The 25,353-nt window shown below is 44.0% G+C and overlaps 1 protein-coding gene and 1 non-coding gene across 2 annotated transcripts in view; both read left to right on the forward strand.

Annotated features, from left to right (window-relative positions):
• The window catches only part of Trpm8 (transient receptor potential cation channel subfamily M member 8), an 82,110-nt gene extending 62,748 nt beyond the window's left edge, over positions 1 to 19,362 (forward strand). The window contains exons 23-27 of the mRNA XM_021197912.1: positions 3,891 to 4,081; positions 8,727 to 8,826; positions 10,365 to 10,398; positions 14,281 to 14,372; positions 19,052 to 19,362. Of these exons, the coding sequence (XP_021053571.1) occupies positions 3,891 to 4,081; positions 8,727 to 8,826; positions 10,365 to 10,398; positions 14,281 to 14,331 (376 nt within the window). The 3' untranslated portion in view covers positions 14,332 to 14,372; positions 19,052 to 19,362. The remainder of the gene's footprint in view (positions 1 to 3,890; positions 4,082 to 8,726; positions 8,827 to 10,364; positions 10,399 to 14,280; positions 14,373 to 19,051) is intronic.
• Positions 19,363 to 22,716: 3,354 nt separating this feature from the next.
• On the forward strand, positions 22,717 to 22,842 carry LOC115064144. The gene has a single exon (XR_003843999.1). It is a non-coding gene; the product is annotated as a small nucleolar RNA SNORA17 (small nucleolar RNA).
• Positions 22,843 to 25,353: the final 2,511 nt, after the last annotated feature.

The raw sequence follows: 25,353 nt of genomic DNA on the forward strand, positions 1-25,353 counted from the left end.
GAGAGGGAGAGGGAGAGGGAGAGGGAGAGGGAGAGAGAGGAGAGGGAGAGGGAGGCAGATCCTCATATTCAGTCAACCTAATAAGTTGCAGGTCAGTCAAAAGAAAAAGGTGAACACTGAACACTTCCTGAGGAACAACACCTGGGCTTGACAGCTTGACTTATGTTTTGTACACACACACACAACACACACACACACACACACACACACACACAGACATGCATGCACATACATGAATACATGTAATTACTCTTTATAGAGCAGCTTGATGCAATGCTCAGCATCAGCCTCCCACGGAGGACTTGCCTATCTATCTGACTGAATCTGGAGCTGATTTAAAAGAAAATGGACCATCTGGAAGTTGCTGTCATGCAGTGAAGCTGGGCCTTGGTGTTTAGGTACTGGTGCCCAGTGATCACTAGCTCCTCCAGCCTCAGCAGGTGAATGCAGGTCTTCACCAGTTATCAGGGGTGCTGCTCCCAGGCTTCATCTCACTCACGATGTGCAGAAGAAATGTCTGTTCTGACAGGAGGGGCCTTGAAGTCTGGCTCCGCTGAGGGAGAAACAAAACTGTGATTGGCAGGCCCTAACTATGTACTTCTGAGGCAGGGATTACAGGCCTTCCCCAGAAGGGCCTTAGGCTAAATGGACTCAAAAATTTGATGCCCCATGGCCTTTTCCTGGTCTAGACTCCTCTATTTGTCCTAATCATTCTCAGGGATGTGCGGGAATAAATGAAGACCTGAAAAAGACTTCGATCTGTCAATTCCCGCAATGTGTTTCATTGAGTCCAAATGGCCAGTTCAGGTAAGGCACAGATCTCGTCCCCAGTGGACCTTCCATCAGAGTTTCTCTCTGAGCTCCCAGAGTGAGGCCCATGTGCTTCTTAACTTGCTGCAAGCATAGTGAATGTGCCTCCCTCCATCTGGACATAGCAACATCTTTTGTATAAAACATCTGAAAACAACATTTGATGCTTCATAGTGGATTCCATAGCTTTTGTTTGGATTTTTAAGACTTAAGCAGTCAGTATCCATTTTTGAGTAGGTGCATGAAATGGTAAGATGCTCTTAGCTTTAATGATTAGAATTTAAAATGGCTGTTCTGGCAGGAAGTAGTGAGCTGTGACTTCTGGTAGGTTCTTAGCCCGAGCGTCACTCATCTCAGGTGCTTCTGTAGATCTGAGCCACTGCCGTGGTAGATGATGACAGTGCTCTTTGTCGTCAGCAAAACCAGGTGAGGGCCAGGGAAGGTGACACTGATGGCAGGCTGAGCATTAGCCTCCCAGCAACCTGACCTACATTGAGAAGAAATGCTTGACTGCCATTAGATTCATTTCTGGATCGGCAGTGCTGTCTGCTGTGTAACTCAAAATTCTACTGAGGAAAGTGGATAAAAGAATCAGTCAGGAAGCCCCTGGCCTGTCTCATAGGAGCTTATGCTTGTGGATGTTCCATAAGCATAGGACTCTTACTTTTAGAGACCTCATTTTGTTCAAAATGCATACTGCCCAAATTGTCAATGCTTTGTGATTATCCAAAACGCCAAGTCATGCTATAAAACCCCTCCAACACAGAGTAGAATGGTCACAAACCCACACGCCACCTCTACTGATGTGGGACAGACCCAGGGCTAGATTGCTAGAGCAAATCCCAGCTTCACCATTTCAACTTCCCTGCCCTTTCTGTGCCTTAGTTTCCCAATCTGTTTACCATAGATGATAACAGGACTTACAGAGTTATTTGCATGTTAAATTAATCAACATAGATGGCTGCCTGGAATAGCAGTTCGTAGGGGTTGGGGATTTAGCCCAGATGGTGGGATGCTCTTCTAGCATGCATGAAGCCTTGTGTTGATAAGCGGTGCTGTGTGGGTGGCTTATGCCAGCAATCCAGTTCCAAGAGAGGGAGGCAGGAGAATGCATAGTTCAACATCACCCACAAGTACCTACTGACCTGGAGGTGCTTAAACTATAGGAGCACCTAAATAAGTAAAGAAATAAGTAAAGTCCCCTGGATATCAAAAGTGTTTCCTATCATACGGCCTTGGTGTTTTGGTAGCTTGTAAGTCATTACTATGAAGAGTTAGGGATAGGACATAACATTGACATTTTAATAATTATGCGCAGTTACCACATTTTTCGTATGATGCTTGGAAAGGGGAAGGGCAGGAGAACCAAGGGCACCCAGTTGTGGTACTGGATATGCCACCACCAGAGACAGATCCACTTTTCCGTGGAGTCATGATTTACGTGGTAAGACTGTTGAAAGTAGGGGGTCAAGCCTAGTTATCTCCACTTGACATATAATTTTTTTCTAAAGTTAAAAAAAATTATTTATAAACCTAGTTTCAGTGGCTACATAATGAAATCACTCACACTCAGCATCCATTACCAGGAGGTGTGCTCTCAGGGTTGGATGCTTAGGTAAAGGGTAGGGATTCTCTCACCTACAGCCTGGGAGGAATCGTGTGTGTGTGTGTGTGTGTGTGTGTGTGTGTGTGTGTGTCCGTTTCTGTATAGTTTTATCCGCTGTCTCCTTATCCCTAACTTGAACTCCCAGAAGTAAAGTCACTGGGTCAAAACAATGAACCATTTAAAACTCAATAGACAACAAACAAGCACACAACATTTTGCTAACAATGTTACAGGCTGGTAATCAGTTGCCATGCACTGCCCCTGGCTAGCCCGCCATTTCTGCATTTAATATGGGAAAAAGAAGCAGGGATCCATCTGAGTTTCTTGGTCCGAAGAAAAATTCAAAGAAATGGGAAGACATATTTCTGGAGAGAAAATTGAGAGCCTGTGACTCCATTAAGAGACAATTTTTTTTCCTGTAGAGGTGTTTTCTTTTTCAGTTTAGAAACTGTGCCTTTCAGCTTCTTCTGAGCTGGAGTGTTGTATATTTCACGGTGTTCACGGTTCCTATAAACCTGTGTCTGGCAGAGACTTCCATTCAGCTTCCTGACATCTCATCCAGAGCTAGAAGAGAGGTGCGAATTCTTGCCTGGTTAGCTTCCACAATGCTGCTGTTTAGTACCATCTCTCCCAGAGCAATACACACTTTACCCAAATTAAACGTGGTCTCTAGCTCACTAGCTCAGATGAAGCACTTGTATGAAATTTCTAAACTGTGGACAGACTCATCAGTAGGCGCATCATTCTCAGCTCCATTAACTCCAACTACAGTGGAGCTGTCGAGTGGCTTGTAATCTTCATAGTTAAACAGACAGCATTGGGTGGAGAGAGATGGGTATTTTTCACCTTGGTTTCCAGAGGCTGTGCAGCTATTAATCTCCACATGTTTACACATATGTAACTGGAATCTGTATAGCTCACGGGCAACAGTCCTTGATGACATCTCTTTCTAGAGTGTCTCCTCCCTTCTCCTGCAGAAGTTTGTTGCCCAGCCTTCCCTAGCTGTAAGGAGAAGGCAATATCAGGAGAGCCATTTTGGCTTTATATCTGAGGCTCTTGAGAAATGCTAACAAAGTTTCTCCAGACTGTTTCAATTAGATGGAGGAAGGGATAAAATATTCTCAAGAGAATAGACATCCTGAGCGCCTTTGTGACTAGTACAATAACATAGATGAGCGAAAGGTACCACTGGAAGCTATGGAAATCTAGATCATTTTGAAGTTCACTGAACATTTTTCTTGTGTGATCAGAAACAGACAAACAAACAAACAAACAAGAACCAGAGATAGATCCACACTGAAACCAGCGGGCAGCCTGCACCAAGTTGTCCTGGCTGTGGTATCAACATGACTTCCTCTGACCAGCCTGGCCTAGGCTACCACATGGATGGCCACCCAGCTGTGTTGCCGCTGTAGGCAAACGGGGCTATGGAAGGTGCACATCTCTAAGCTGTGTCTCCTCTCTCCCCTGCCAGCTACACGGTGGGCATTGTGCAGGAGAACAACGATCAGGTCTGGAAATTCCAGCGGTACTTCCTGGTGCAGGAGTACTGCAACCGCCTAAACATCCCCTTCCCCTTCGTCGTCTTTGCTTACTTCTACATGGTGGTGAAGAAGTGTTTCAAATGCTGCTGTAAAGAGAAGAATATGGAGTCTAATGCCTGCTGTAAGTAGATCACCTACTGGGGGGTCAGGTTCCAGAGAAGTGGGCCATTTCAGGGGATGTGTGGTCTCAATCACTACAGTCTGTTCACTGTATGTTTCTAAAGATGAGGTGTCAGGCCAGCCAATGCACACCTCGAGAGATAGAGTTGTTTGGGAAGCACTGAGGGGCTGCTGGGTAGGCTTGGTTAGGGAAATGATTTTGGGACAAATAATAATAACAACATAAATAAGTTAATTTCCCCAATAGGATTCATAGATGGTGTGAAAACATGGGCTTAGTTTAGTTTAGTTTAGGTTTTTTTCTTGGTTTGGGAAGAGGGATTTAGTCCACCAACCATGGGAGGATTTTTTTTTTTTTGGGGGGGGGTTACTTTTATCAGTCAGCTATCACTGTAACAAAATATCTCAGGTAATTCACTTATTAAGAGCAAAGGTCCACTTGACTAAGTGCTCAGGATTGCAGTTCAAGGCTGGGTGACTCCATTGTTCTGGGCCTGAGCGTATCATGTAGATCACTAGCCAGGGAGCAGGGGTGACACATACTGGGCCTTGTGATCTCTTTTAAGAGCATGCTGAGCCCCAGCTCTTGAAGGTGCCACCACAGTGCAATCTTGGAAGCCAACCCTTTAACACATAGGGATTTGGAGAAAAAAAAATCATGTAACCAGTGTCATTCTACTTTTGGTCTCCAGATCTTCATGTCCATTTCATAATGCAAGACCCAGTTATTTCATGCTTAGGGTACCTGAAGTCTTAACTATTATTCTAGCATTGTTCAAACATCTAGACTCAATGGCTCATCCAAGACTCTGCACAAACTCAGATGTGAGTCTTTGTAAGTATCAAAGATACAGACTTCGCAGGTTCAATGATGGGAGCTTATCCACAAAGGAAGGAGGCAGCATCTCAAGGCAGATGAAGACCCAGAAGAGCTAATTTCAAGTCCTCAAGCCCCAAACCTAGCATCTGGGGAACATGGAGGCAGAGAGTGACCTCCCTGAGTACTTCCTGGCCCCTGTCATTTCGCTGGCTGCAACCCACAGTGCACGAGTCTCCAGAGAAGGTTTTGTTTGCTACATGTTGTCTACAACATGCTGTTGGTAGCTCTGCATCCCTGTATTTCCGTCACAGCACCTTTCTCAGGGCTCTACTCCATTCTGCTCCATCACAGGATCTTGTAAGGTGCCTGTCCCTTGACAACAGTAAGCTGTGTGTGATGCTCTGGTTGTTTGCCTCGTGGTATGTGATGAAATGCACATAGACTTCCACCACCAGATTTGCATATCATTTTAGGCTGACCACACCTCTTCAAAGGAACTCCAAATATTATACTTCACAAAGTAACAATAGATATGATAATTTCCTAGATATGATAATTGGTGGCAACTTTGACAGATTTTACATGTTGAGGGTCATCTTTTTTTTGTGGGATTCTTTATATTAAACTGGAGGCAAGATGCTCCTGTCTGACCTTCAGTACCATCCCTGGAAGTGTGACATATAGCTTGGCTTTCAGAATATAAACACGCCTCCGGCTTTCAGTCAGCCTGTAGCAGGAAGGACCTTCATCCTCAACATTAACTGTGTCATTCCAAGACACTAAATGGCACTTTGCAGGTGTCATTAACCATTACACATGTGTAATTGCCTTCCTTGGTGAAAGTTATTTTGACAAGTTGGATAAGTGGCTGTCTTTCTTCCCATTATTTTGTGGAGGAAAACAAATTGAGCCATTACTAACTAAAAGAGTGGAAGCCTTTATGTTCAGTACGGGAACTGAATGTGCAGATCTAGAATCTGAAAGTACTCAAAATCCCTATCTAGACATCAGAGGCATTTAGTGCCATGCCCATGTCTATACTTGGTTCTGTCTTGAGATTGTGTTATAAATGAGGGTGTCTCCAGAATCTGGGAGAAGACTGAGAGGCGAAATCAATGCCTTAGGAAAGCTTATGCATTTCCAAGCAATGCATAAAAGTCATAGTGAGGAAAAGAAGCTGAGAGATGGCTCCATTGACAAAAAGCCTTGTCCCCCAAGTGTAAGGACTCAAGTTCAGATCTCTGTCACACATGTGGAAGGACAGACATAGTGGACCATGCCTATAATTCCATTACTGTGAAGGCAGATCCGGGAGGTTCCCCAGCTTGTCCACTCTAACAATCAGTGGGCTCCAGGTTCACTGAGAATCAATCACTCTCTCAGTGAAAAAGGTGGACAGTGGTTAAGGAGAACACCTAATGCTTACCCTCTGGTCTCTACACACATGTGTACACGTATGCATCCACACAGGTAGACAAGCTATGTACATATAGCCTATACATGACCACATGTATATGACCATACACACACACACACACACACATCTGTTGCAATGAGGATGGATTTGACTCAGTATAAAATCAAAGACAGGGTCTAAGTAACACTCAGTGTTGTTTGGAAATGGAGTGAACATTCTAGAGAAGTGCCCCACGCTGACTCAAGTTGACCATGGCTTGAGGTGGACTCTATGTGGTAAAAGTCCATTCTCTCAGGATCTAATACACCCAGCCTGGGATCCACAGAACTAGGGAGTTCAGTGTCAGGAAGGCAGATCAACTCCTGGCTTCAGACTTGGTTTAAAAGAGGAGGACAAAATGTACCTTGTTGAAGAAAATAAGAATGACAGTGGGAAACAAAACCCTTGTGTCTAACCAGTCAACAGGAAGGGGTTTCAGCTTAAGGAAGCAAGCAGGTGTGTCACAGATGCCTGTTATTTATCCTTCTCCCAGGGGAGACACTGGGAGAGATATGCTCTATGGACAATTGGAAGAAGCATTGCTACATGCCCTCTTCCAACAGATCTCACTCTCAGGAGGAGACAAAGAAACTGAAGGACAGGTCCCTGCTTCCCAGCAGAGCCAGAGCCCAGTTCCCTCACCAGAGACTCATCAGCCTGCTGCATCTCAAGTGGGCCCACTTGCTGCCTTTTGGAGAGGACTGATTCCCCGAGCTCACAGCACTTTGCCTTTCCCAGGGGTTCCAGCTGGCAGGACATCCTTAAGTGCACCTTTTTTTTGCTTCCAAATGATGGGGCACATCATGGGTTTAATTTTGAAATTGCCCTTCTTTGGAAGAAAAATACAAATAATGTTCAGAAAGGCAGGCTTACAATGTCCCCCACCTTTTTATTTATTTAGCAATATCTTCAAGTCAAAAAAAAAGTATGTACATATATGCATATACATTCTCTGTCTGTCTCTCTATCTCTCTGTCTCTGTCTGTCTGTCTGTCTGTCTGTCTACCTATCTATCTATCTATCTCTATCTATCTATCTATCTATCTATCTATCTATCTATCTATCTATCTATGCATACTCTTCCTATTTGGAAGCCATATATAGTCTTTATAAAGCATTTGACTATAGAAAAGCACAATAAGGATCCAGGACAGATATGACTGCCACACAGAAATAAATGTAAACACTGGCATTGATCTGGGGTATAGTATGTATATCCATTCATAGAATAATTGATTATTTTATATAGCTGATAATACACCATAAAATATGTTTAATATCCATGAACTATGCTAAGAATCTCATATGCTATGAAATATCCTAATGTATGGTACAGGCGTGTTTGCTGTATGGAATTTTCTCAAATCCAGTCACTCAAATATTGCTTTGATCCCCGATTACTTGTTCCAATTAAGAAAGGTATTAGAGTTTATAAACTCTAATATGAGAATACATGCATTTAAATGGTAAGTTAAGGGTTAAAAAAAACCACACAAATTAATCCAACTCCACAAACATCTCTTTCCTGTCCCCATGAATTCTTGGGGTTTCATGTCCATTGTAAACGTTAGTCATCTTGATGATGTGTTCTTTGTTTGGTCTTCATCTGAAAGTCTCAGAAACCATAAGAACTTGAGATAAGACCTCCCTGAAACACATCCCAGGCTAGCTGCACAGGCTAGCTGCACAGGCTAGCTGCACAGGCTAGCTGCACAGGCTAGCTGCACAGGCTAGCTGCACAGGCTAGTTGCACAGGCTAGCTGCACAGGCTAGTTGCACAGGCTAGCTGCACAGGCTAGTTGCACAGGCTAGTTGAACAAGCTAGTTGCACAGGCTAGTTGCCCTGGTTTATGGGAAAGGAGAAGAGTGGAGGGTAGAGGTAAGGCATTTCTTCAAGACCCAGACCACCTTTTTCAGAGTAGAATCAATGTCATCAGATTCCTCTCCTCTGGATCTCCTGACTTTAGACTGAGAGTTGAAAACCTGCAGTCATTATCCAACTTAATAGGTTCTCTTTTCATGTCATCAAAACAGAGGAGGCGGGCACACCAAACGTGAGCACCCAAATTATTAGTGGAATGATCTGACGGAATCTCAAAAGACCCAGACAAGGTTTAACTGGATCCTTATTTCGAGTAAATATTACATTCTTAGTTCACACAAGTGGTCCCCACACTTCTTTTACTGAGAAGTTCATCAATATTCTATTGCTCTTCTCCTGTCACTAGTAAGTAATGGTAGTCAGATCAGCTGGTGCACACAAACCTAATTGCCCTAGATTCAGAGCCTCTTGGGTGCCTGGCGGGCACTGATTTGGGAAACAGAGGCAGACAGGCAACCTGAATGTTTTTCCTTTTCTCATTATTTCAGGTTTCAGAAATGAGGACAATGAGACTTTGGCGTGGGAGGGCGTCATGAAGGAGAATTACCTTGTCAAGATCAACACGAAAGCCAACGACAACTCAGAGGAGTATGTCACTCACTCACTTCTGTAGCAAGGTGCCCTTTGTATATGTAAGATAGTATATGTAGGAGGCAGTATATCTGAGCATGCTCAGTAAGGCATGCTTTCATTAGAGAGCGAGAGTAACTCAAAACTATTACCAAGGCAATTTCAATAAATACATAGATGTATGTCACTCTCTCAGAACAGGGAGAGACCTGATTTTTCCTCTAAAGGGCATAGAATAGAAAGTGTCCTTAGAGGCTACATCTTTCTCTTAGAGTAGCCAGATGTCCTGTGTTCTAGGCACTGAGATCTTGAGTGTAGACGGGTAGACATTAGCCTCCACAGAGCCAAGAAACAAGAGCCACAACTACAGAATAAGTTCCAGGAAGACTCAGCATTCATGGGCAATTGCATTATCTTGCAGAGGCCACTGGCATATTTATCTTTGTAATGTTGAAATACAGAGATAGACGGTGGCTTGTTACAAACTATCTCTGGGAAATGATGACTATTATACTTATATGTTGTGGAATTTTAAAAATAGATTCCTATGTAACTCCCAGTCATTAAATTTCTTGAAGTGGGGAAGTCAGTCAAATCTACAGATGGTATATAAGCAGTGTGTCACAGAGTCTTTGAAAGCCTTCTCTTCCTATTGTCCCTTCCTCAGTGTCAGCTGTCACTTTTCCTAGGAGTTTAAACACACTTCAAAATATGCTTTAATCCGAATGAGTAAATATGAGTGCAACCAATTTCTCTGTTAGAATTAGCACAGCTACTAAGAGGTATAGGGTACTCTCCCTCTTGAGACAGCATGGATGCCCTGTGTTCTAGACTCCAACAACCTGGATATGGAGGAAGGTAGATCTCATGAGTCAACTCTCAACACCCCTATCAGCGAACATAGGATTCATTTTCTGTCTTTGGGGGCAAGAAAGGAATTCTGCTTTGTTTGGGCATGTCTTAGTCAGGGTTTCTATTCCTACACAACCATCATGACCAAGAAGCAAGTTGGGGAGGAAAGGGTTTATTCGACTTACATTTCCACATTGCTGTTGATCACCAAAGGATGTCAGGACTGGAACTCAAACAGGTCAGAAAGCAGGAGCTGATGCAGAAGCCATGGAGGGGTGTTCTTTACTGGCTTGCCTCCCCTGGCTTGCTCAGCCTGCTCTCTTATAGAACCCAAGACTACCAGCCCAGAGATGGTCCCACCCACAAGGGGACCTCCCCCTTCATCACTAATTGAGAAAATGCCCCACAGCTGGATCTCATGTGGGCATTTCCCCAACTAAAGCTCCTTTCTCTGTGATAACTCCAGCTGTGTCAAGTTGACACAAAACTAGCCAGTACAGGGTATAAGGAAGAACATCAGAGAAACCAGTGCAGTTGACCCTGTTCTGAGCTAAAACTGAAGAATACACACGCACGCACGCACACACACACACACACACACACACACACACACACACACACATCTTATGTCCTTTGAAAGTTGAAAATATGGCCAAACAAAGAGTCTCCCCTTTCTCTTACTTTATTTTTTAATTTCCTTGCAGGATGAGGCATCGGTTTAGACAACTGGACTCAAAGGTATGACTCAAGGTTCTGGAATGATTTGTTGTATCTTTAATGTCTTTTGGCTATAGGCTGGTATATAGGGTCAGAAAACAAAAGAAGACATTCGTTGTTTAAAAATTAGACATGTTTCTTTCAGCTGTCTGCATGATTCACCTAAGAGCCGGATCCTGCAGCAGAATTACTTCTTAAGCTGCCAGCCCTTGTGTGGAATAGCCCAGAAGTGCCATTTCTATTAGATTTAACTGTCAACTTGACACAATCTAAAACAACCTGAAAAGAGTGTCTGAGTGAGCAGCTGTCTAGATCTTTCTTGTGTCCCATAACCACGTCTGTAAGGGATGATCTTGATTACACTAATTGATGTAGGAAGACTCAGCCCACTGTGGGTGGCACCATTCCCTCAGTCTGGGTCCTGGACTATGGAGAACACGAACATGCATGCATTCATTCTCCCTGCTCTTACTGTGGATGTGATGTGACCAGCTCCCTCGAGCTTCTGCCACTATGAATATATTTAATGTATACATTGGTATACTTTGATCCATGTATACACTGCAAAGTGATCACCACAATTCAGTGTTGGAAGCCCTAGCCACACAACAGAGTCTCCTGCATACCACAAGCTGTCTCACTGCCTTTGCTTTCCTTTCTGTTGCCTCCTCTGTCCTCTTTCTTCCCATGCTGAGCAATTGTGCTTGCTTTCCATTCAGAGAACTCTGGGGATCACCTTCTGAATTTTTGTTTTTAGAGCAATCATGGCGCATCTTTTTATTTTCCTTTTAAGTTGACTTTGATTTTGAACAGCTCTCTTGAGATATCATTGACACAAACTCAATATATTTGAAGTATACAGTTGGATATTTTGATTGTAATATACATTGCAAACACCCATTCCACCACATTCCAGTACAGCTAATTTACATCCCTACATAGCTACTATCTCTGTGTGCCCTAGGATTAGATTCAAGGCCTCTGGTCTTAGCACATCTCATGTATACAATAGACAATATTAATGTATAAATGCATATTAACACATGCATACAGTATATAAGTATTCATTTTCACCTCAGAGTACAGCAGAACCATCGCCATTCCTCTCTCCCTAACCCTTTGACTATTTTAGGCTATATCTGTGGGTGAGATCATATGGGAGGCGTTGCCTGTCTGTGCCTCACTTACTTTACTCATCACATTGTCATCTGGACCATTTGTATTCCTGCAGATGGCAGTGTTTTCTTCCTTTCTTTAAGATGAAATTGTCCTCCACTGTGTACATAAGCCACACTTTCTTCACCTATCAATCTATTCATTGACACTTGGGTTATTTTCATGTCTGTGAGTAGTGCTGCAGTGAACGAGACAACACAGGAGCTCTTTAGCCTTGTACCAGGAGTGGGGTGGCTGGGACAACACAGGAGTTCTTTAGCTGTGTACCGGGAGTGGGGTAGCTGGGTTGTTTTTTAACATTTTGAATAATTTCTCTATTGTTTTCCATAACAGAAATACCAATTTTACCAAATTCATTCCATTTTTTTTCCAGGAAAGATTTTTGGTGGATTCTTTGTTACAAGATATTATTTAACAACCTATGCAAACAGATCTAGATAGTTTTCATTTCCTTTTCCTACCTGATTGCACTGGCCAGGACTCCCAACACCATTTAGAATAATAGTGGTGAGGACAAGGGTTCTTGTCTTGTGATCTTAGAGATGATGGAATATTGAATATGGTGATAGGATTCTTTCTTCATAGTTTTTACCATGTCTAAGTAAGTGCTTACTTTGTTGAGTTTCTACTGTGAAAGAATTTGGGGTTTTCTGCCGATTTTCTGCATCAAGTGCATGAACCATGCTGATTCTCTCATCTATTCTGTTTGTGTAGTTTACCACGCCCAATGGTTTTCATAGGCTGAACCATCCTTCTGTCTCACGGGAGAACTGCATTTAGTTGTGGTGTATGATAATTTTAATGCACTCTTGAATTGAGCTCCTTATTATCTTATTAATATTTTGCATCTTTATTCACTAGGATGTTGGTCAGTAGTTCTCTTTGCTATCTTTGTCAGACTTTCAGTTGAGGGCAATTTTGGCCTCATATATGGAATCTGGAAGCAGTCTCTTCTATTTTGTGGAAGAGTCTAAATAGTATTTAGACATTTGTTCGCCTTTAAATGTGGGATGGTATTCACTAATGAAACCATCTCTGTGTTCCTGAGCTTTGCTTTGTTAGCAACGTTTGACTCTTTCTCCTTTTTTGCTACTAGTTTGTTTGAACTTTATATTGTTTTAAAAAGTATTACATATTAATTATCAATGTGTGTTGAGGGCTTGGGGGAGAGTGTATGCACATGCTGCACTATGCATGTGGAGGTCAGAGAACAGCTCTTACTATTTGGTTCTCTTCTTCAACTCTGTAGCCATGGGGGATTGAACTCAGGTCACCAGGCATAGCAGCAGTGCCTTTACCAGTTGAACCATCTAGGTGGCCATAGACTCTGTATTCTTGATCTAGTTTTGTTGGGTTGTGTGTGTTTAGAGAAGCCCCTAGCTAAGTAAGCTTTCAGTACCCGAGTGGCTAGCCACCTGCCCCAGTGGCAAATGAAGGGGACTGGATGTAGGTGCTTAAAGTGTGTCTTTCACGAGACCTCTATTTTAGCCGGTGTGTGGCCTAATGCATAATTGTCTGACTAGCCTGTCCCTGGAGCAGGACTGTTGTGAGTACTGGTAGGTGCCTTTGTGGCTCTTGTCTAACTGGGTGCAGTTTATGTCTGCCTGCCTGACCATTACTGTGGTTGCAGAAGCTTATTAGACTGTGTTCTCCCCTTATGAGGGGGCAGGGAACCCAGGTGTAAGCAGCCCCTGGTTTTTCACATCCACACACACCACAATAGAGACAGATCTTAGCAGTCTAGCTAAAGGTTTGTTGGTTAGTTTAGTCTTTCCCAAAACCAATGCTTAACTTTGCTTATTTCCTTTTTGTTCTCTGCTTCACTTATTTCATTCTGAGAGCCTTATGCATTCCTTGAAGCTGCTGATTAATACCATTTTACTATTAACAAAATCCCCTGGGGGGAGAAAAACTGTTTTTAATCTCATTATAACAGAAAACAAAGCTATTCACAGATGACCCGAAGCCTGAAAGTGGGGCTCTCACCTATCACACAGTGTTCACTGAGGCGGCCAGTAGCCCTCAAATTTCTCTCTCTCTCTCTCTCTCTCTCTCTCTCTCTCTCTCTCTCTCTCTCTCTCTCTCTCTCTCTCTCTCTTTAACTTAAAGGAAGAGGTTATCTACTGGAATCAAGCCCAACTTTAACACAGATTCCTCTCCTCCAACCCAAAACTCCCAGAGAGTAAATCACACAGCAAGCTGGGAGCCAACTACACAGAAATTAGAACCTGTCCATGCACTTTAATAAATTACATCAAGGTAGCATGTGACTTAAACTTAGGTCAGAAACCTTCTGTAGTATATAGAATAATCTTATGTATCATTTATGTAAGATATACTTGGAGGTTTACCATTTGTGTGTTAGGAAGCATACAATCATATCTTCCTAGTATCTTCATAATTTTTATTAGTATCATATTTTTATATAGAAAACTTTATTAGTATCAGTAAAACATTGCGTACATTTGGGTACATTTGCATACATCTGCATACATTACTGCCTTACCAACATAGTCTGCCTGCTAGGTCTAGGAGGAAACCCTTTTTGACTTGCATTTCACAACGCTAATGATTCGCTTGCTAACTACTGACCATAAGTAAGGAATAAGCAGGGCCTGCCCTACCCCCCCCCCCCGTGTCACATCTACTATTTAACATGCTTGTCATTTAAAATAGAATGTTAAAAATGTGTCTTGAGATTGGGTTTTCTTTCTCCCCACTTCCAAGCTTAATGATCTCAAAAGTCTTCTGAAAGAGATTGCTAATAACATCAAATAAAGTTGGCGAATGCTTGTGGAGAGAAACCCAATTACAATGAGGTGAGTTGGCTGATGTCTCTTTTCTTTGCTCCCCAAATTTTAGTGTTTTAAAAATATTTTTAAGTTGTGGTTTTCTAACTTATTCTATTTTCATATGTTGTCAGCTTTGACAATAAGGTGTTGTACAAAACAAATTAAATAAGTCATGGTCTACAGAAAAGGAGCAGAGGGTCCTCCTCATGTCGGTCCGCAATGGTGGCTCTAGGGCACTGTTAGCTTACAGGCTCTGTGTAACACTTGCCAGCCTTACATCAGTTTTTACATAATTGGAAATGAGGTCATACTGATCCAAGATTTGCTATTTTTTTCCTTCTTAATACTTTATCGTAGATATTTTTTGTGGAAACATCTAAAACGTTTGTTATTCTCATGGGTTCTTACGTCTGTTTCTGTGGGGTAGGTAGCTGTGTGGTGAGCACCTTTCTACTTTCTGGAAATGTTCCAGAGGGTGGGGATGGGAGACTTTTAACAACAGCTCATTCACACAGCGACACGTAATTCAATTCATCAGCAAAGTTGAACTCAAGGCTTGGCCCCAGCATCTAGCCATTTGCTTTGAAGATGTTTTCCCGGAATCCATCCAAATCTTGAGACCAAATGCTGAAAATTTTAGGAGCGTGGGGAGGTGGGGATGGGGAGGGAGGCACAGCTATGGGTGTCTTATTGGTCTACAAATAAACTAGTAAAGTGTAAGGAATAGAAATAGACAAGAGTTCCCTTCTCCACCTGGTTTGACTGAGCACAGCAGGAAGTTATCAGTATTGTTAGGACTAGGATGTGTTAGCCATGTGCCCTGACCTCTCCCACTGCTAATGCTGACCCCTCACATTGATGTCTAGCACTAACCTCTCTCTCTGGTCCCTCACACTGGCCTCTTGACCTGCCTCTCACACTGGCCTTTGACCTTGTCCCCTGTGTCGTTCTCTGGCATTGATCTCCTGAGTGGCCCTTTGCCCTGACCTTTTACCTGCAGTGAGTACTTGGACTATAGGATTTCCTTCTGCATAGTGATCATGCTGCAGGGAAACCCTGGTGTCTGTGGCCATCCGTCTGTGTTCCTTAGGTCCTGGCAGCCACAGCTCACAGCTACAGGTTCCATTATGGAAGCCTTATGCCTGACAGAATCTGAAAGCTGAGTGGCACTTCCTGAATATGCTGAAGATGTCCAGTCTGAAGTACTCAGGAGGAGCCCATTTCAATACCTTCACAATGATATTTAATTTTGAAATTTTTAAAAAGTTGAAAATCAACGCCACTTTGACTTTTGAAATAGTTTTTCTTCATCTACAAGCTGAAAAAAGAAACAGGGACAGACAAAGCAATTCAAATGACAAAAATTAATATAATGTGATTAAAGAGTAAAAGTAATCAGAAAATACTCAAATCCATATTGGTACACTCACCCAGAAAGCGCTGATCTCCTCTTCCTTTAAGCTATTTGACTGAAATGGGCAAACAGACTGGTCTCCCCCCACCTATCCTGCGCTTAGCTCAGGCCTTTGTTAATATGCTTAGCGTTAATGAAAGGGTGAATAAAAATGACTGGCAAGGATGTGACATTAGTATTGCATGTGTGCACCATGTGTTGGTATGCACACAGTGTGTGTATCATGTGCTGGTATGTACATAGTGTGTATATCATGTGCTGATGTGTACAGTGTGTATATCATGTGCTAGTGAGTGCACAGTGTGTATATCATGTGCTGGTGTGTGCACAGTGTATGTATCATGTGCTGATATGTGCACAGTGTGTATCATATGATGATATGTGCACAGTGTGTATCATGTGCTGGTGTGTACACAATGTGTTTATCATATGCTAATAGGTGCAGAGTGTGTGTATCATGTGCTGCTGTGTGCACAGTGTGTATCATGTGCTGATATGTGAATAGTGTATATATCATATGCTGGTGTGTGCACAGTATATGCATCGTGTGTGTGTGTGTGTGTGTGTGTGTGCACAGTGTGGGTAGCATGGGCAGGGATGTGCACACCATGTGCACCATGTGCCGCTGTGTGAGAAGGAAAGACAGGGTGGAAAAAGAATCTAAGAAAAGAAGTGTCAAAGCCAGCTATGGCAGATGTCCCTGTGATGCTGTCTCGGGGAAGCAGAGACAGGTGACTCTGTGTTTGCTGGCTGGCCAAATCAGAGAGCTGTAGTCTGGGAGAGACACCGTGCATGTAAAGAATAAGACCTGAGGCTGTCCTGTAACCTCCTCATGCACAGGTACACACACCATAACACACACACAGACACACACTAGCACACACCGATGCACACTAACACACACAGACATACACAGCAACACACACAGACATACACTAACACATACTGATATACACTAAAATTCACAGACACACACAGTAACACACAGATACACACTAACACACACAGACACACAGTAATACAGACATACACAGACACACACAGTAACAGATACACACAGTAACACACAGACATACACTAACACACATTGATGCACAGTAAAATACACAGACACACACAGTAACACACTAGCACACACTGATGCACACTAACACACACAGACACACACAGTAACACACACAGACATACACTAGCACACACTGATACACACTAAAATACACAGATACACACAGTAACACACAGACACACAGTAATACACACAGACATACACTAACACACAGACACACATAGTAACACACAGACATACACTAATACACACTGATTCACACACTAAAATATATTAACATACTAATACACTAACACATACACTAACCCACACACTAACATATACACCGATACACATACTGAGACACACCAACATTACACAAACACACATACTAACACATACACTGATACCCTGACATGTACTAACACATACACCATAACACACTAACATACACTGAAAAATACACTAACACACTAACCCACATATTAACACACATTAACACGTACACGCATACACTGATTAACAAACATTAACACATACATTGGCACACACACTAACACATACTAATATATACACTAACATACACAGACAAATTAAATATATGCTCCATGAATTTTACCCAGTGGCATATCAAATGTCATTTTGCATACTTTTTACCTCTAGGTAAGTTCTTTCTTAATGTTCACATCTTTAAGAAAAAGTTCAGTTTTACTGGCAACCTGCCCTACATGTCTCAGACTCTAGTTTTCCAGTGTCTCTGCCACAGACGGGCCTCACTTGGGTCCCCGATCTGCGTGGAACTGGGTCTCTTGGTTGCAGGTGAGCAAGGATTCAGCAAATGGACAGACAGTTCACAGGAGAGAGGGTGTAAAACTGAATGTGTTGATCAAAATGAGCATCACATTATTAATACAGAACAAACAAGAAAAGCGGAGCAGGATACATCCTTGTTACAATGGCACAAGACAAAGGATTGAATACATGAAAAGACCAGTGGGTGGGACCAGGCAGCTTGAGGAGGAAGCCAGGTGCAAGGCTAGTCAATAGTTAAACCCACTATTTAATTGACAGGGGTCCCCAGTAAATCCTCAATTATGCTGTTCCTTTGGGCCTAGCAGAAAAACCTGTTTTGGGGGCTCTGCTAATGCAATACCACAACCCCCCCTATTTCCTAGGCCTTGGTAAGCTTTGNCCTGAGCTTGGCTCTGTTCTTTGTGATGCTTAATTCTTATCACCGGTCTTTACTAGAAGTGAATTAGAATGTTAATGACTAGGTAACCTTCTCACTGAATTCCTGAGCTCCTGGCTTTAAGTAATCTTTTAGGACTTTGGAACACTTGTGGAAACTTCACCCATGGTAAAAATTCAGTCTTTACACCATACTAACATGCGGATAGGGTTCGTGTACATAGATTATTGGAAATGCCAGGACTCCAGGAGGCTGAGTCTCCTTGAGACATTTTTTCTCAGGATGCCGGTCCAGGTTTTCAGACCTGTTGTGAGTCACCACTAGAGTCTCTCAGTGCTTCTTTCTCTAAGGCTCAGGGTTAACACCTTTCCCTGAGATGCTATGACAGGGCAGAGAATGCCTCAGGGGAGTGAGAGCTGGCATGGGTTGGGGTGGGGCAAGCAGAGGCATTTAGCACTGTGCCCATCTTTATTCAGATGTCAGTCTTCAGTCCAATCACTTGAACCTATTTTTTTCTTTTTTCTTACACTATGCCTGGAAATAAGGCTCCAGAGCAAACATTTTCTTCTACTTTGTACCTCAGGCGAGGGCAGCCTCTCCAAGCACCATAAGAGAAAGGAAGGTCCCTGGAGATGGCCTGTTTTCCAGAGAAGGTCTCCTGGCCACATTGTTTCAGTTTCTGAAAAGGAAAGCTTTTGACTGCCATTTTGAATCATTTGAAAACTACATTTTGATACATGTTCAGGTTTCCTACTTGGATATCTGCTCAGTTTTGATTTTGTGTAGCAACCACTGAACAAATGAAGTCCTTCTTGGCTCTCTGAGGCTCAACTTAGATGGGATGAGTTGGGCCCTGCTTAGTGAACCTCACACAGCTCACATGGGTGGACTCCCAGACACGCCCAGCTAATGTCACAGGGTGACATTTTGGTAGCATGCCCAAACCCCTTCCCAGTATATTTTGAAGCAAGAGAGGAAGTGGAAATTTTATTAATAATTTTGTTAATTAATTTATGAATTTATGAATTATTAATAATTCAGCATCTTCATTTTCACAGGTCACATCAACCACCTGGATGTGGAGGCTCGTGGGACACTGATGGACAGTACTGCTAATGACTTCTAAAGGAGACATTTTTAGGTCCCTGAGCACAGGGTGGATAACTCTTAGTCACCCTCAAGGGCACAGGTCAGGGAGCAGAGTGTACAGAAGACTTTGCAGGTGAAGAGGGGTGCAAAGGACCATGTTCCTCTGTGAAGGTGCCTGTGCTTTCTGCATCTCAGAGCCTTGTCCTGATGCTGAGGGACTAAGTGGTGACACTCCTTTCCCACAACTATGACCCTGCCCCTGATTTTATACGTATACTGCTATTGTGTCTCCTTTTCTGCAGTGTGTGATGAATTCATCGACACATTGTCAGAGTCCTACCCCACCCCCAAAGAATAATAAGGCCAGATTCTAAAATACCGAAGGGCAACTTCTCCTTTCTCATATGTCAAACAGGGGTGGGGTGGGGAACACTGAGGCAGTGACTTCTTTCTCTGGGGTTCACCAGGACTCCTGCTGAAGGGACCACCCAAAAGGAATCCTTGAGAGCTGTACCTTGCTCCTCCCCGCCCCCTGCCTCCCAGGAGTGTGCCCTTCCTCCACTCTCTCATTATTTCCCCATTAAAAATAGTGAATGGATCTCACAGGAGGTTAGAGGACATAGAGGACACAAATGTACGCAAACCCCTCCCACTCATGTAGTCGTTGCTCACACTTCTGTGTGTTTGCTCTATCCCAGCCTTTTCTATGCATGCTACACTTTACTTTTAAAAACCTTATGTGACACCATCATCTGCACATATAGTTTTTCTATAGGCTTCTGGTAAAATCAACTATTTTACCAGAGATGTTTTCTTCACAGTCTTTACAAGCATTATCAGTAACTCAGTAATATTCAAACCTCTAGCAATTTCCATACTGTAGGTCGCTGATAGCTGGCTCCACCTGGCCGTTGAAATGAATGTCTTTATGCACGTCTTCTCTCTGCATCAAGAACATCAAGAAATCACCTATGTAGAATATTGATTCTTTGGAATATCTGTTGATCATCAAGCTACCTGCAAGGCTTTTTTTTTCATCAATGTATAGCAAAATAGGCTTTAATAACTTATGCATAAGATGTAAACTATATGGAGCTCTCTCTAGTAAGACATATTCTACTTAACTCTCACTTTAGGAAGAAGACAACACTCTTGTTTAGGCATTGTGGAGCATGTGGGTGTTAGTACAGACTTTGAGAGATTGTCTGCTTGAACACTCCACCCCCACCCTTCTCTAGAACTGTGGTATCTGTGCTCAAAAGAGCTCAGCAGAGGGAGCATAAGGCCGCTTTAAGTATTAAAAGTGATACGTTTTTCAACTTTTTCATAACCCATACATTCAGCAACTGAAGGAGTGACCCTCAGCAGGAAGCTGTTGACTGAATATTTAGGTAGAAGAATGACTGAAGCATTAACCCAGATGTGCTCATTTTTATTTGGCCTGGCTATCCACACCCGGCAAATGTCAGCAGAGAGGGGCGGAACAAAGGCTGCCTGACTTTTAAAGCCATCCTGGACTCATAGGTCTCTAACTCACTGGGGTTTCAGAAGCAGAGAGCGGATGGGACACATTTACATAATGAAAATGGCCAACGGGTGGAAAGTTGAACATTGCTCTGTTAGAGAGAGCGTTCCACTTCCATTTTACCCTGATGACCGAGGTGCTTGCCATGTCTAAAACCACCAGGAGGAAGGGTCTGTCCTCTACATAGGGACTTGTAAAAAATGAACCGTAAGACAGCACACAGACTGTTCAGACAGAAAAACAGTCAGAGCCTCGCCTTCAACTCAAGTAAGGAACTGGACTAAAAGAAGCAAACAAGACTTAGCCTAGTCTATCTGCCGACTCCCACTTAATCCAAGTGTTCACGTGTTCATATTTCCACACCATGTCTCCACCAGCTTAAGGAAACAGTCTCCGTGCATGGAATGTTCCTGTTGACCCTGAAGAAGAGTTAGATGATGCTTAGAATTGGCTTACACGGTTACTCTACAGGATGTGTGCTCATGTGACATCACTATTTCTAATGTCATTCTTGAAAATAGCTCATTTGTCAAGTCAAAGGTGCTGCATCTGTTGGTCTGGTTCTAACCATCTGTAGACTTATGCACAACCCCAGAGACACTTGCATCGTGACTTCAGTGTGAGCACATTAAACCATGGAGGGATTATCATGCTTATGTGTGGCATTCCAGTGAGAGTAAAAAATAAAAGTCATTCTTCGCTGAGTTATGGTCATTTCCTAAAGGGGTTTGAGTTACTGGGATGATAACCGGCCCACACTGAGTACACACAGAAACAGCTAAACTGCAGTCACAGTTGGCATCGAGGTCCATGCTATGGTCCACCTTTTGGTAGGTGTATTAACTACTTCTCTGTTATTGTGACAAAACACCAGGATCAAAAGTAACCTCTAGAAGAGTTTCTTTGAGCTTATGGTTCTAGAGGGATGAGAGTCTGTCATGGTGAGGAGGCAGGGCACCAGGCATGGTGACAGGAGCTGCAAGTTCACATCTTGAACTGTATACACAATTCAGTGAGAGCAAAGTCGGACTGTCAAGGGAATTTCAATCTCAGAGAGGGCCTGTACTTTCTCCATCAAGACCACACAGCTCCCCTAGATATCACCAGCTAGAGATCAAGAGTTCAAAGCCATCACAGTAGGTGTCACTTGTTTAGGCACCCATCTGTAACCTAAAGGTGTTTAGCTGACTCAGAACCACATGCCCCATTATGTCGCCAGTGTTTTGAGAGGTTACAGGGGTTCAGATGTAGGCTTCTCAGCAGCCTAGCAGATTACCCTGGGCTAACATGGATGTCTTTCATCTGCAAACACACTCCTCCAGAGAGCCACCTGTGCCCAGCACGGGAGCTGCTAGATATAGCTATGTCCCTGCTAGCATTCCTGAGTCCTTCTACTTTAAAGGTTCCATCCCAACCCCAGGAGGAATCAGGGAAATGTATCTTGATCCACCTGCTTCTTTGTGGTCCACAGGAGACTGGTCATGTGGTTGTCATGAAGGAGAGAGTTGATGCCTACAGTCTCTGTCTCAAAAAGAAAATGCACAGAAGTCAGATGGGCCTGCACTTTATTAAGTGTGAAGTGTTCTCCTGTGAACACTTCATTGGGAAGAGGATGGCTTAAAATTATTGGGAGGAACTGGAAGGTTGTGCTTTCTACCATTTTATAGTCTACTCAGGTAGAAGAAGGGGATCTACCAAAGAAGAGGGTCAACACCAAAAGGGAACTAACTAACTTAATGCTGGGGTAGGTTCTCACCCAGGGACTCAGAAGGTCAGAGAGTGAGAGCGGTCTCTTGGGCTGTGGCCTTGCCATAGCAATGAGAAGATTGGCTTCCTCTGATCTCTCTTCAATGAGACCTTCTGCTGTTTGCAGTGTAGAGATGCCTCAAGGAACAGAACTGGGGGAACTAGAAAAGAGTGCCTGGTGGGCAGCCTCTACTAGGCATCAAGGTGTGGGGGGAAGGGCATTTGAAGTTGTTGGGGAATGTTGGGGAATGCAGAAGAGAAAGCAGCTGAAATGGAATGACTTAGAGGGATGAGCCGAGGGACGTACTTTTAGGTCCCTTCAAACTTGTAGGACAGGACACATTTTTTTAAAAATAATATACATTTGCCCCTAGAAGATTTGCAGGCTTGGCTGCTGTGTCACATGTCAGTAGGTGGCAGAGAGGAGAAAGGCTTTGTCTATGCTGTGTTCTGACCTGTGAACATTTGAATGATTAGTAGCCTAACATTCCATGACAAAAAACTAGCCTAAGATGACCACCAGTCCAGGGAAGCACCATGCAGGCCAATGAGGTCCTAGGACAGAAAGCAAGCTAGAGATTAGACCACTCCACCTGGGAATGAGGGCCCCAGGTGGGAGTGAGCCCAATATATGACTCTCCCATAAGGTCACTCAAGAAGGTCTGGCAAGAAGCAAGTCCTAGTGCCCACTGTCATGGGGTCTGGATAAGGAGCTAGCTTGCAATGACCACCAGTCCAGCATAACACAGGCTTGGTGGGGCAGACCATGCCAGAGATGATACCTGCCCAATGCCATAATGGGAGACTGGGACATAGCACTCCCGAGACCACTCCTGAGATGACCCCCAGACATTCAGAGACCTCTGCACCACTAAGAGGAGCAAGTGGTGGAGAAATGGAAGAGAAAGAGAAACAGAAGAATGGGGGCACAATGAAGAGAGGCAGGAACTGGAGTCTCGAGGGCAGTGAGGAACAGCCTGATATGAGTAGCTGGCGATGCCACCAAGGACCATGGTGGGGTCATGGCCTGTGCTGTTGCTGGGGAGGGGCGCATATCTGGGTCCATGGCTCTGCAGCCGTAGGGGGTCTGTTATCACCGAAGGCCAGGCAGATAGATGTCCCTGGTCGGAGCTGTCGCTCAGAGACCTATTGATGTCTGAGGGCTCTGCAGAACTGGCTCCACTCCTCACCTGGGCATTGTGGGAGAGCTGGCCCTTGGGAGTATGAGAGTGGGTAAACTGGCCTTGCCTCTAGCCAGCTGCAGTACTCGGAGTATGGCCCAGACATTGAAGGTGAGCTAGCCCCCAAGATACTCAGGGTGGGACACTTGCCCAGTGTGAGACGCTGGGTTGGCCCCTACCTCTTCATTCATACATGCACAGCACATGCAGATCAGGGGATCACACAGAAATTTTCTAGAACATGGGCCACATTGTGCCAGGCAATGAGGTCCTACCTATGTCTCCATCATGCTGAGAGACATATCCCTAGGACTCAGGGTGGAGGTTGCCTCCTCCTCCTCAGTGGATCTCCACTGATTGCCCTGCCCAGTGCCCTGATACAGGGTACTGAGGATTCAGTAGCCCTGCCGTACCTCTGTAGGCTCATTGTGTGACATCCCCTGTCTATCTCACTTCAGGGCAGCTGCCTGGACATAAAGGTCATGGTAGGTGCCCCAGAGCCCTCTTGCCCTGTGCTCAGTAGCATGTCCTCCCAGGAGGTGCTGGTCACTGGCCACGCAAGTGCTCCACACCCTGGGAAGAAGACCAAAGTGCTAGTGTTGAGCTCCCTCCTTGTGGATTTCCTTCTCCTTTGTTTTCATATCTTGGAGGATCTTCTAGAAGAAACTGCAGAGACCCTTTCAGTGATGGGGCAAGTTGCCTTCACTGGGAGCTTCTGTGACTGAGAAGATCATGCAATTAGCCTGTGTTGATTTTCTTGTCTGTAGAATGGCCTCCTTTCCTCGGAGGGGTGAGAAGATTAGATGAGGTAGCCTGGGAGGCTCTGAAATCTCAGCATGGCGCTTTGTGCATAGCTCATGTCCCCATTCCTTACTTCTACCAGCCTTTACTATCCCTCCTACCTGAAGTCTCTGACCACCTCCCTCCCCACCTCCCCACAACCCTGTATGCTTCTGTCAGAGTCCAACTTTAGAGTCACTCCCTCCAGGCAGCCTGTCTTGAGAACCTTTGCTTGCAGAGCAGCCTCTGGCACCTCTGTCCTGTGGAACCTCCCTAACGCCTTTACTCATGGTACCCATAGATCACCTCATGCTAAATGAAAACTTCAGCACATTGACACCTATAACCCATTCCCCATCTGTTGCCCTGGTTGGGAGGCTGTGGTTATTGGTCCTCAACATATTCTGTTTAGACTGCCCCCCCCCCGGAGGGCTGTGGAGTTCTTGAGGGAGAGACATCATCTAGATGGTTTAGTCTATTCATTCTGTATGGACACTGCAGGCACCCAATGAGGACTGCATGATTGAACAGCACCATTCTTCAGCATGTCCTGGGATGCCCTCCAGGCCCTTGATCCTTCTCTCTCTCTCTCTCTCTCTCTCTCTCTCTCTCTCTCTCTCTCTCTCTCTCTCTCTCTCCTACTTGAAATATTTCTTAGCCCTAGCTAAGCACATCCTATCTCCAGCCCACAAGTTCTTCCTCATGTGAGGATGGATGTCAGTCTGTGGATTTGATGACAACCCTAGCAGCCTGTCTGTGAGCTTTGTTATCACTGTGGATGGTCATGTGGCAAGGATCTCTAGAACCAATGGAAAGTGTCTTTGGAATGGGATTTGTTAGACTGAGAAATCCCACAATAGGTTTGCAGTTTCATGCTGAGTCCTATTTTAGGAACCAGGGTTGAGAGGGCTCAAGGGGCCAGGAGAGATCAATGTTGAAGCACACTAATGTGTGTGTGTGTGTGTGTGTGTGTGTGTGTGTGTGTGTGAGAGAGAGAGAGAGAGAGAGAGAGAGAGAGAGAGAGAGAGAGAGAGAGAGA

This window comes from Mus pahari, chromosome 5 (assembly GCF_900095145.1).
Source record: "Mus pahari chromosome 5, PAHARI_EIJ_v1.1, whole genome shotgun sequence".
NCBI classification, from domain to species: Eukaryota; Metazoa; Chordata; class Mammalia; order Rodentia; family Muridae; genus Mus; species Mus pahari.